This window comes from Nannospalax galili, unplaced genomic scaffold, assembly GCF_000622305.1.
Source record: "Nannospalax galili isolate Female #2095 unplaced genomic scaffold, S.galili_v1.0 scaffold17, whole genome shotgun sequence".
NCBI lineage: Eukaryota > Metazoa > Chordata > Mammalia > Rodentia > Spalacidae > Nannospalax > Nannospalax galili.
Genome location: NW_008342276.1, coordinates 5,483,434 through 5,496,710, shown reverse-complemented (window position 1 = coordinate 5,496,710; position 13,277 = coordinate 5,483,434). Strand labels below are relative to the sequence as shown.

At 38.0% G+C, this 13,277-nt stretch overlaps 1 protein-coding gene across 1 annotated transcript in view; it reads right to left on the bottom strand.

Annotated features, from left to right (window-relative positions):
- Nucleotides 1-13,277, bottom strand: part of Col14a1 (collagen type XIV alpha 1 chain) — a 241,977-nt gene that overhangs the window by 95,009 nt on the left and 133,691 nt on the right. Inside the window, exons 22-25 of the mRNA XM_029565850.1 lie at nt 12,952-13,101; nt 8,875-8,991; nt 1,887-2,033; nt 774-806 (exon numbers count right to left, since the gene is read on the bottom strand). Of these exons, the coding sequence (XP_029421710.1) occupies nt 774-806; nt 1,887-2,033; nt 8,875-8,991; nt 12,952-13,101 (447 nt within the window). The remainder of the gene's footprint in view (nt 1-773; nt 807-1,886; nt 2,034-8,874; nt 8,992-12,951; nt 13,102-13,277) is intronic.

The window sequence follows — 13,277 nt, the reverse complement described above, 5'->3', positions numbered from 1 at the left end:
AACTTCTAAAAGTTAAAAAAGAAAGACCTTAGTTCTAAAACTAGGATTACAACACTTTCTTAAAATTACCACAAAATGCTCCCTAAAACAGGTTTATTCATATTAAAGCATGCAGAATTAGTGGGTAATCTTTACAGTTGAGCATTTCTTATATGGAAAATTGAGACATATCCTCAATGTAGTCAATAAAGCCAGAACCAAATCAATGGGCAGTTAGGGCAGCCAGATCAGTGAGCTCGAGCAGAACATCTAGTCAAAGAATCTCTTGGGTATGAAGAGCCCACACACTGCTGCCACGTGTCCGCACTCTATACGACATACAGATGGTCCCTGTCCTCTAGCGTGTGAAAGGCAGATACATAATAGATGAAGAGTCATGATCTGCTTTACTTCAGAAGGTTGGACTAGAGCCAATGGCTGGAAGCTACAAGAGGACAGCTGTCTCCCACATCAGGAAAACACTTACATCAAACAAAGAGATCCCACTGGAATTTACCTGGGTTGGTAGCTAATAGTTATAGGATTAGGGTTAGGGGATATTGAAATAGACCAGGAGTCCCAAACTCAAATGCTTTTAAAGGTCAGACAAGCAACGAATGTGAACAAAGACCTTGACCTACCAACCTGAGCAGTACACTCAAACTCATAAACTAAAAATAATTTAAAAATTAGAGAACATGCTGGGTGTGGTGGCGCATGCCTTTAATCCCAGCACTTGGTAGACAGAGGCAGGCAGATCTTTGTGAGTTCAAGGCCAGCCTGTTCTACATAGTGAGTTCCAGGCCAGCTGGGGCTACAGGGAGATCCTGTCTCAAAAAAGCAAAAAGAAAAAAAATTTTAAATTAGAAAACATATATAAAGCACTAAATATTTAAATTATGAAATAGTCTCTATTTTAAATATTAGATGATCATTAGTATATTTTTACCAACTTTTTTATGTTTTGTTGTTTTTGAAACAGTCTCACTATGTAGCCCTGGATGGTCTGAAACTTCCTGCATAGAACAAACTGGCCTGGAGCTCAGGGATCTGCCTGCCTCTGCCTCCCTAGTTCTGAGATTAAAGGCAGAACAGCACACACCCATTCATCAACTGCTTTTTAAGAGAATATGTTGATCATAATTTTGTTCTCCATGGGCTAGAGAAGCTGAAAGATCTATACAAGGTAGTAGCTCTTTGTAAATGCCCTGTATACAACAGAGGGAATTGCCATTACCACTGCCTATTCAGACACACATCCTCAGGATTTTAATTTAAATTAGAGATACTAAGTTAAGCATACAAGTGTCCCCCCAAACCTACTACCACTGAATCCATTTTATCCATTTTGTTTGTGGCCTCCAGGTCAGGAACTCTTAATTAAACCATTCTAAAAACCTGACACCCTCAAGTCCTTGGAAAATGTAAAAAGTGCTGTGCTTTAATTTTCCCTTCTGTGGATGAGATCTGCAGTCAACTTGGCAATAAAGCACAGGAGACTCTTAGGCAATAACTCCAGGATTAGCCAGTTGGAACATGTTGGCTCTAAGCCTACCTTCATGGATGTAGTAACACGGCATTGTCCTTCAAACTCAATTTCACACACCACATACCACAAAAACTCCTTATGAATCTGGATCACAAAGTAAGTAATTGTTTCAAGCCTGTGGCCATCAGATGGCCTTTTAGACCCTTGTGAAACATACAGAGAATGGAAATCAAAATATACTGATGAATATTGGACCATACACAAAGAATTCTGAGATGGAGAAGAGGGAGTAAAAAGTATTGCACATACTCCTAAGCAGCAATAGCTAACCATTTTCTAAGTGGATTGAAGATGTAGATTCAAAGCCCCATGTTGTTTACTCATTGTGAAGGAGACTAGGAGAAGACACTTGACTTACGGGTTTTTTGCATAATGCTCACACTCGGTCCCTCAATCTCCTGGAGCTTTGTGTACACACTGATTTTATAATCTGAATCTGGCTGAAGTCCATAGAAGCAATGCCTGTTTACACCTCCTCCCAAGGTGGATTCTTGTGTTTGTGCATCTGTAGGAAAAATAAAACAAAACACACATACATGAATTTAAAAAATAGCATTACTGCAGTTATTTACCTCTATCATGTGCCAAGAAATAATTTAAAGATTTTATTTATTAATCCATTCTATCCTTATAGTATTTATAATTATCTCCAACCTAAAGATAAGAAACTAAGGGTCAGAAACAATAACAAGTTACCACAGTCAGTGACTCAGTAGCAGAATTGAGATTTTAATTTGAACTCTACGCTCAGGTCTCACACACTGTTACTTTGCTTTCCACTAATATATCACAAAATAAAGCAAATTAAAAACATGGTTCTTCAAGATGAAACAGTTTGAGATTGGAGTGCTCACTAGCCAGGGACCAGATAAGGGGCTCAATGCTAGCTTTCAGGGGGGTTTAATTATGGAAAATTTCACATGCTTATTTTTTACTATAGTGGATAACTAGCTGAAGGGAAGACTCACTGTTACCACAGAGAAAACAACTGTTAAATTTCCTCTCTAGGGGCCAGTGGGATGGCTCAGCTAGGTGAAGGTGCTTACTGAGACTGAAGACCTGGGTTCAATTTTTAAGACCCAAATGATGGGAGGAAAACCAATTCCCACAAGTTGTTCATGTTTGTATTGTGGCATGAAAATTCCCCACCCCCATACAAAGTAAAAAAATAAAATGTAACTTTAAAATTTTCACTCTAAATTGATTCTGACCTAGATTGATTCTAGATTCTAGTCCATAAACTATATTTGCTCTTGTCTTTTTTTCTTTTTCCTAATATTCACTTTTTATTTATGTGAATGTGAGTGTCTGTGTGTGTATGCCACATGTATGCAGGTGCCTTAGGAGACCAGAAGAAGGTGTCACATCACCTAGACCTGGGTGCTAGGAACTGAACTTGGGTCCCCTGCAAGAGCATTAAGGGCTTCTAACTGCTGAACCATCTCTTCAGGCCAAATTGTGTTTGTTTAATAAGATCTTATAAAGCTTTATTTCCAGAAATTTAAAAAATTCTGTTAAAAGCTGCATAGATTCAATACATTACATGTTTTATTGAATAGTTAATAAGAACCATCCACTCCTGTGAAATGTTATTTCAGAAGTTTATTTAAAAATATATATATACAAAATATAAAAATAGATGAATTGCTGACTAAGTGAAAACCTCAAAGAATTATTGTGGTTTAGAAAAGATGCCATATAGATAAAGTTTAATCTGCATTTCAATCTGGGTCAAAATGCATGCATCAAAATAAACAAACATTTTTCATTTTAGCTTTGGAAAAATCCTAACCTTTAAGTTAAAACCAATTGGTAAATGACATTTAAAATTCATTTTTGTATATTGTGAATATTAAAGAATTTCAGAAGTGAATTTCATAATGCAATCTTTGTTAATATATTTGCTCATGAGGCTGGGAGTGTAGACCAATGGTAGAATGTTTGCCTAGTATGTGTGAGGCCCTAGGTTTGTGCCTCAGAACTACAAAAAAAAACCCAGCTAAATATATTTGTTCACAATAAAATACTGTCTACCATAATTATTTCTCATGCATCATAAATAAATAAATAAATAAATAAATAAATAAATAAATAAATAATAAATTAATAAATTAAATAATAACTAAATAGTCCCATGGCTTCCAGCCTGTGGGCTAGGTCACCTGGCATGGAACTTACCTCGTAAAGATGCTTGCCACACAGGCCTAGTGACCCGAGTTTGATCCTCAGAACCCACGCAAACTTGGAAGGAGAAAATTGACTCCACAAAGTTGAATCTGACTATCACACCCCCCAATAATGATAATAAATTTAAAAATTGTTGCCATGTTATAAGATTATATGTTACTGTGAAAGAAGTAAACTTGGTAAACCCAGTGCTTAGCTCAAGTTCAGCTTGTGGTTCCCAGGCTCAGAAACCCCCAATAACTGTCTCTTTCTGACCCTTCCACACCCTTTGCAGTCTGCTGGAACCCTCTATGAGCTGCCCATAATACAAACGCTTCCTGAATCCTATGTGTGGGTTATACTGATCCATATCCATGAAAGCTTTCCAGGAACTCTCCAGGGAATCAGTTCTAGAAATGTGTTTTCTGCCAGTTTCTATTTCTTATGAACATTCATCTATAAAAGACCCTTGAAAATATGATATTAATGGATTTTACTGCTAAAAATAATAACCCTGTAAACCTTGGAAAATTGGAACAGGCACTTTAAAATCAGTGGCAAATAGAGTTAGTTTAAAACCCAATACTAACAAAGAGGGGTTCCATGAGTGGGGTGCATATCCATGTTGCTTTTGGCACGTGGAACTCAAGTCTAATGGCTTTCCTTAAAGGAAAACAAAACCTAAACTGATCACCTGATGACTGATCCCTTCAATCCCTATGCCAAAAGTAGAAAGATAATTTATTTTACTTTTCGGCCTAAGGCGAAACCGTCTGACTTTGTGCATTCATTTCTAAGAAGCAAGGCTGAATACACTTTCTGGACTATTACCAGGTTGATAATGATGTCACCAACTCGACTCCCCAAAAGGTGCCACTAGTAGCTGCTGAGAGTTGTGTGTGAAGGCTTTTCAGGATCAGGACAACTACGCTACGGGAATTTTGTGATGTAAATATTTCCACTCCCAGAGCCTCTCACATACCCTGACCCCTCATTGCAATGCCAATGCTTCAGGCAGTTTGATTTTGACCACAGGTTCCACAGGAAATTTCTTTCAAGTCCTGGTCCTTGAGAAGGTAGGTGCTCTAGTGCAATTCTCTATCCCTGAAAATAGATGCTATTGCAAAACTGACATTTCAACAAATGGGGAAAAGAACAGGGCTGGAGAGATGGCTCAGCGGTTAAGAATGCTGGCTGCTCTTGCAGAAGACTCAAGTTCAGTTCCCAGCACCCAAATGGCAGCTAACAACCATCCATAACTCCAGTTCCAGGGGCTCAAACACCCTCTTCTGACCTCCATGGGCATTGCACAACATGGCTGCACTTATATACATGCAAGACTACACTCATACACGTATAATAAATAAAATAATTTTTCTAAAAAGAAAAAGCCGGGCATGGTGGTACACACCTTTGATCCCAGCACTCGGGAGGCAGAGGCAGGCAGATCTCTATGAGTTCAAGGCCAGCCTGATCTACACAGTGAGTTCCAGGTCACTATGAGACCCTGTCTCAAAAACAAAAAAGAGCCGCCCCCCAGTAAAGGAAAAAAGAAGTGCACGCTCTGAATTCTTTGCTAAGCAGGTTACAAAGAAGTTCAAAAAGTTACAGGGAATAGACAGGAGATGCATTATCTGGGCCTTTGTAAGATGAACTCAAAGAGAAACGCTGTATCCAACCTAAGAAAACAGATGGAGCAAATAGCCTCACAGGGCACCCGTAGAAGTGATGCGAGTTCTCACAGGGTTCGGAGTTACTAAGCCCAACAAAATCCTCTCACTTTGATCTATCCCAGAATTAACTAGAAGCCTATCACTGCATTTGGAAAATGGATAACTGACACATTTTATTTCAGTCTTCTGTGGGAGGAGCCTTGTCCTTTTAGTAATCCTCCCTCCCTCATCATAAAAATGTCATGTTTACACAAGCAGATGTGCTATGTTTGCCTGTCTTGAATTTCATCCCTCTTTCTTTGGATCCATCCCTCCTTCTTGGTTCTAAAGTTTGCACAGGATTGAATACCACCCTGCCCCTGTTGGCCGGACACAGTCATGGAAGACAACCAGGTCTAACCACTCTGTTTATTTCATGCCTGTGCACTCAATGACAGATTTAGGGGCATGTGACCCAAACCAGGCCAGAATGACTCAGTTCCTGGACTTTGGTTGGAAATACTGAGAAAGAGTTCTCTTTTCAATGGGCCTGTAAAGCTACAAGCTGGGGAAATGCCATTCTGGGTCTAACTGGAGCCCACTCTCAAAGCCTGGCCGATAATGAAAGGCAGAGGAGGGCAGGGAGGGAGGAAAGAGCAAGACTCCATCTCAATAACACTGTAAGAACACCTAGATCCAGATATGCCTGAAGTTGGAGATGTGTGGGCTTCTTGATGCATAAGCCAATAAATCAAGTTTTGTTTAACTTCCTTTATCTAGATTTCCATGAATGTGATAAACAAACTTGAATGATACAGCCTGGATAGTTTGTTTACAAAGTCTTGGAAATGGGTAGGTAATTGCCACAGCTGATAATGTCAAATAAAGTAATTTTGAAAAAATGAAGCTCAGTAAAGAAAGTAGATGAACAGCTGAGGTTACAGTAAAGACAACTTCTCCATTAACTTCATAAAAGTGCCCATGATCAGGCCATGGGAAATGTATGGGGAAACTCCTGTAGTATTTACCCATTCAACTAGGAACTTGGCTGAGGCATTCAACAACAGGTCAATCAGGGTAAGACTTTTCTCTAATGCATGGAGGAATTCGGTCCCATTTCTACCTGAGTTTCCTCTGGCTGGGGTAGAGGGAGAGACATTTCTGCAGAGGCAGTATCTGTAGCCAATGGAGTATGTTACAGACAATGCACACACAATGGATTATGTTGCCTGGGACCCATCCACCCACTGAAAGGATGGGCATCTCACAAGTCTTTCATAGACAATGAATCAGTGGTGATCACATTTCTCTGTAAGAGGAAGAAGCACCACCTAATTCTTCTCCCCTCAAAGAAGAAACAGGGATCCTACAACTAAATTGCATCAGTTAAAATATCAAAAACATATTCCCTATTGCTACTCCCACATTCACCCCACCAAGAATTCTTTTCTGAGCTCTCAGAATCTATTGCTGATAAACACCATTTAGTTAGACAATTGGGCTAATTTTTCTCACAAACCCTTATAATGTGGATGAGAAATAAAATTGAATAACGCTGCTGTACATTCTCATTTAGTTGAGACTAGAGAGGCGCAGCTGAAAGGTTTCTGGCAGCCTCAAAATAATGTGGAAAGAATATGAAAGGTACATACGTATGGATTCATTTTGTTGACACTGGAGATCTTGGCTTCAAAAAGAACTTATTGCAGTTTTGGATTACCAGATCAACATTATCATACATATTAATCACATTTTCTGATATGATTTGCCTCTTTGCAAATCTTGAATAAAAATACCTATAAATCTTATGAATTCCATTGAGTAAGAACATTTTCATACATATTTTTGTCAATTGAAATGTTTAAAAAATTAATACAATGAATATCTATGGGAACTTATGTTTCCTTCATTTCAAATTTCTAAACTATATAAAAGGATAGAATTACTGTGGGACAGTTTGGGAGTATGATTATTATGCTCAGTACTTTTAAACTTAACAAATACTAGTAAACATCATTCCTTCATTACTGAAGTATGAGCTATAACTCAAAATTCTGTAGCTGTTTCTCTACTCTTTGACCTCCTCTTACTTAAGCATCCTATAAATCATATTCAACACAACCATGAAATCTGTGTGCCTCTTCCCAACTTTTTTCTTTCCCTCACTGTTTATTCTGTTTTAAATACTCCAATATGAGCAGGCAATGTCAGGCTTATGTTATGCACTGAGAGTCAAGGAGGTATAACAAATCTATAGAGATAATAGATGGTTGGAGTTGGCAAGAAATTCTTCTAGAATGTTCCTCCTACTGAAACTCATACTCTATAGGGGACAATTTTTCAAATGGTCACAGCACTCTCTTACTGTCCACTTTATGGATTGAATCAAAAGTAGTTTTTTTTTATTTGGGATATAATTGTAGCTGAAAACATGGGCTACTAGCCCCAGTATTAATGGTAAAATTTCGTTCCTTCTTTCAAATGTGAAAACCAAGATCATTTGTCCAGAGAGAACAGGCTGCATTTCTAACTTCCATATCAAGTTGAAACATGAAAATTTTCATTTGATATTTTATACCCAGAAAGTAAAAATGCATTTATTTTACGCATTTAGTATGAATTGAATCCCAGTACTTTTCATCTTTTATTTCATTTGCTGAATGTCAGGTGTGATAACACTGTGAAGGGACTACTCATTTGGGGAGGCAGATTACCTTTATGTTGTGTTGTTCTTCTTTTTTAATTTTAAAATTGTGTGTGTGTGTGTGTGTGTGTGTGTGTGTGTGTATGTGGCTATTTGCATATGTGTACAGGTGCTGTGGAGGCCAGAAAAGGGTCTCGGGTTCCCTGGAGTTAAAATTAACAAGCAGTTGTGAACCACCCAATATGGGTGCTGAGAACTGAACTCAGGTCCCCTGGAAAAGCAGGAAGTGCTCTTAACTACTGACCATCTCTCTAATCCTGTTATTCATATTTTTAATGATGACAAGAAAATGTTTCTAGTGCTTAGTATTTCAACTCTGTAGCAAAGCTCCAGCTCATAGATGTATTGAAAATGCTGAACAATTTCCTCATGATTATCTGGATACGTGACACCTGTTCCTGAATTAGAGCATGTTCATCAGTTACCTCCAAGGAAAAGAAACACCAAGTACTATATTCCATCCAACCTGGTCATCATAGAGTAGATACCAAATTATAGCACTGCACAATTTTGATGTATGCAAGTCCAGGTTATTTGGATTTTGTGATTAACCCTAAAACTCAACTCTATGGTTATGTCTGTTAATAGATGAGAGAAATGGTGGCTTGGAGAAGTTCAGGAGGTAAGTTTAGTGAGTCTGACTTAATACTCTGCACCTCTGAGCACTGTACATGACTTCCAGAAGAGGGTTCTTGTCTGATGTTGCTTATATTGCCCACAGTGCCTCTCATAGTATTCAAGTATTCACAGAGTACTTGCAAGTGCTTCACAAAAACAAACAGCAACAGGAACTGCCCCCCAAAACTACGATGGGTTGTACTTACCCTGAAGAGATTCTAGAACAATCCTGTAGGCTGTGGCATGACGATGTATTTGCCACCGAGTACACAAGCTTGTCATTTCAACCTGGTTGGCTTGGAGATCAGTGACACCCAAGAACACTACAATAAAACAAACAAAACTATGTCACAACACAGACGCTGCCGCACATGTTACCCGTTCTGGAATTAATTTATGGTAAAAATTCTCATTCAGAGCTCTGTATTCAATACTGGGAAATTCATCAACTCACAATAAATTGGAGAATAAAAGAAAATTATTTTATGATTTAAATAAGCTGTGTTCAAAACAAGATCTATGAAGCAATTTAGCTGATGATTGTAAATAGAAAAGGACACATATATCCAAAGGAAAGGGGTAAGATGCAAAGGGTGGTGATGTAATGGCCGATTTCTGATCTTCCCCCTTTATTTATGTGTGCTTCTACTTGTTCTACAACCACTGTAAATTAAGAAGTAACCACCTATGTGTTTATAAATGAGTGAGACTAATCATGACAGATAAAGAACAGTAAAGTAGATGATGGACATGTTACATAAATGAATGCAGTTTCATCATGACCATCTTCAAAGAAATCACAGTGTTTGGCTTTTTGCTTAATGCCCTCCAGGCTCATCTACATTGTGGCAAATGACAGGATTCACACCTTTAAATGGCAAATGATACTCAATTGTGATCTTATGCACACATGGATTCTCACAAAATTGATCTTATAGACGTAGAGAGAAGGGTCGCCACCAGAGGCTGGGGAGGCTGGAGAGGGATGGAAAGGGAAGGAAAGAATCCCCGTGTTCTATTGCCTAGTAGGGTCACTGCAGCCCGGAACAATGCACTGCCAGTTTCAAAATCAGTGAAGGAGATTTTGAATAGTCTTGCTGTAAAGAAATGATGAATATTTAAGGTGATAGATATGCTAATTATTCTAATTAGGTCATGTCACAATGTATGCAAGTATAGAAAGTCCACAGCATACTCTACAATTACATGCAGTGATCATTTGTCAATAAAAAATAAAAACAAAATAAAATATGATTGAATAAAAATAAACCTCTTTTTGAAATTTTAAAATGAAAGAATTTGTACATGTAACAGAAATTATTTTAAACACCCAGATTCCTTTCCATCTTGGAGCTCTGGTTTGCAAAAAGCATTTTTTTGGAAGTAGTGAAAATATTGTTTCTCCCAGACAACACAGAAGTAAGCATTTAGTTCTCATCATGTAGATTCAAAAACCAAAATTAACATTTACTTTCCCTAATGACTTCTCACTTCCAGCCATATGTTTTTTCTCTTACATCTCCCTGTCTTTTAGCTAACTCATAAAATAAAATTACCTCATATTGTTTTCAAGATGATAAAAATAATCTTATCTAATCATGATTTACATCTTTATATTGCTTTCTGTTGGAGCAGAGAAGAAAGACGCATTTCCTAAAGCCAATTAAAAGTACTCCCCTTCCCACACAAGAAAGGGAGATTAATAATTATATGAGCATATTCATATTGTTTAAAAGAATATTAAATTGTTTGCCATTATGTAGGGGTTGTATTTTGCTTGTGAGAAGGACAGCAACCAATAAAACTGTTTAATTTTACATCAAGGATAAGAATATAAAACAATTTAATATTCTCAGTTTTGAAAAATATGAATGGCATGTTAATATACTTATTAAAAGAGAGGGAAAAAGTGAAAATAAGAAGAAGAAAGGGGAGACATGAGTGCATAAAGAAATAAGAAAGGGGCTGGAGAGGTGGCTCAGCGGTTAAGAACACTGATTGTTCTTGAAGAAGAATCGGGTTCGAATCCCAGAACCCACATGGCAGCTAACAACTGTCCGTTACTCCAGTTCCAGGGGATCCAACAACCTCTTCTGTCCTCCTCGGACATTGCATGACACAGGTGCACTTACTTACATGCAGACATAACACTCATACACATAAAATAAAAATAATAAAATATTTTTAAAAAAGAAATAAGAAAGAATAGAACAATAAAAAAGAAAGTTCCCAGCGACAGAGCAAGGGGCAAAGACGCACAGGGAAAACCAGACAAGAAAAAAAGAGAAGCGGGGAGGAGAGAGGATGAGCAGTGCCCAGGGCAGTCTGGCAGGTTAGGAGAAGCTGCAGTTGCTGTCACAGTACAACAGAAGGACAAACTTGGAGGTGGTGGTAGTCCCAGAATAGCATCACCCCAACAGACAAGCAGAAGACAGAGCAGCAGGCCAAAGACTTCCTAGAGTGCTCAAATACACTTTGTTTTGTTTTGTTGCTTTTTGTTTTTGAGATAGGATCTTTTTACATAGCCCAGGCTGGTCTCAAACTCAAGCTCAAACTGGTGATCCTCCTGCCTCAGCCTCCCAAGTGCTGGGATTATAGGCCTGTGCTACCACACCCAGTGACAGAAACCGCTTCTTCTGAGATTAGTTTATTTGGGAGTTAACTTTTTTTTTTTTCATTTAAAAGTTTTCTTTTACAATTAAAGTTACAGTTTTAACAATATGCAAAATATTACAGTAATTCAGATTTTTTGGCATAATGATTACAGATTTGATAAATACATTTTATATCTCATAATAGCGATGAGGATTATACAAAAGCTATTAAAACAATTATGAGAATAAATTCTATTGTCACTTAAATATCTAAAGCTATTTTCCTTTAAGACTTCAAGAAATTCCACAGAAGGGAATTTTGGAAACCTTTCATAAAATGACTGGCCCTACAGAGAACTCAGGGTGGCTTGGGTCTGGTTAACAGAGGCTCCATTCTTGCATGACATTATCTGACTAACACTCAATGAGAGATGAGCATCAGATACATGCCAGATGTAGCACAACTATTACAATGATAATAGAAGTTATCGGTGGAGAGCTTGACACACGGAGGCACTTTCCACACATTATGTCCTTAATCTTCACAATAGTTGCTGTAAGATAATTATTGTCCTTATACTGTCTTCATCTTAGAGTTGAGAAAGCTTGGACTCAGAGAAGGCAACTGATCATCACTAAGTACCTTTTTAAATATGCCATGACTACAATTCTCAAGAGCTGGCCATATGTTATTGATAGCACACAGGATTATTTTTATTGAGCATGCTATCAAACCTGCTTCGATTATATTAATTTGTATTACCTTAGAAAAACAGTATTTTTCACTGTTTCCCAAAATAATCCTTCATGAATATCAGTGTTTCAAAATGAAAAGGAATCTGAGTATTCTAAATAATTTCTGTTACATACACAAATTCTTTCATTTTAAAATTTCAAAAATAGATTCATTTGTATTCAATGGTATTTTGTTTTGTTTTTATTTTTGATTGCCAACTCAAAAGATATCTTTACTATATATTAAAATGTTTGTTTATGATAACTGTGTACATATTTTTAAGTATTGGGGTCAAAAATTGTCAGTTGATTTAAAGAAATCTATTAAACAGATGAGTTGGCACTATATAATAAATTTCAAGAATACAGAACATGCATACTGAAATTTGGAAAGCACTATGCAGTTCCATGTGTGTCTAAGGGTACCAGCATGAAAATCCATGAGGGAACAGAAGTCCTCAGAGTGGTGTGGCATGTATTTTCAATAAGTGGTGCGCGTGTGCGTGTGTGTGTGTGTGCCTGTGTCTGTGTGCGTCTGTGTGTGTCTGTGTGTATGGGAGGGCATTGTGATGGGGTGGTGGATGGCAATGGTTTTGAGAAAAGGCAAACCTCTCCCTGGCCCAGCTTTGACTGATATTGGTCATGTCAGACTATAGGCTGTTTGGAAAATTTCACCTAATTTGAAAAATGCCAAGAGACTTTCCAGAATGAAATCCTATCTGTAATTATCAAGGCCATTGGAAAACCAGATGCTGGCATCTGCCTGCCAACTAGGACTCTGGACAGCCCAGGAACTACCACACCTTTCTTTCCACAAAATACCAGCCAGAAAGTGTAATGCTGAGGCAAAGAAGAGCCAACGGCTGTGCTGAAGCAGGGATTGTGTGAAAAGTCACGGGAAAAATGCAGAACAAAGCCAGCAGCAGGACTAAGGCAAGTGGACATCAGGCTTACATGTTTTCACTAAGCCAGTCAGAGCATCACTGAAGCCTGCAGCCTGGGAGGCAAATATCTTCACATTGTAGTCCATTCCGCTGAGGAGGTTTGTGATAACAATGGTGTTAACATCAGTACCCACAAAAGTTTCCAGTGTTGGGCCAGGAACTAAAGGAAAAGGAGTAAATATTACAGTCACAACAAAATTTGGAAAATTCAAGTGTTCATGAACAAATTGTACTCAGTCAACTCTCTGTAGTTGCCCAGGATTACCAGTAAGCAAACAACTGGACTGGAGTTAGGACCTAGTCTAATCTGTCTCCAAAACCTATACCTAGTCCTTT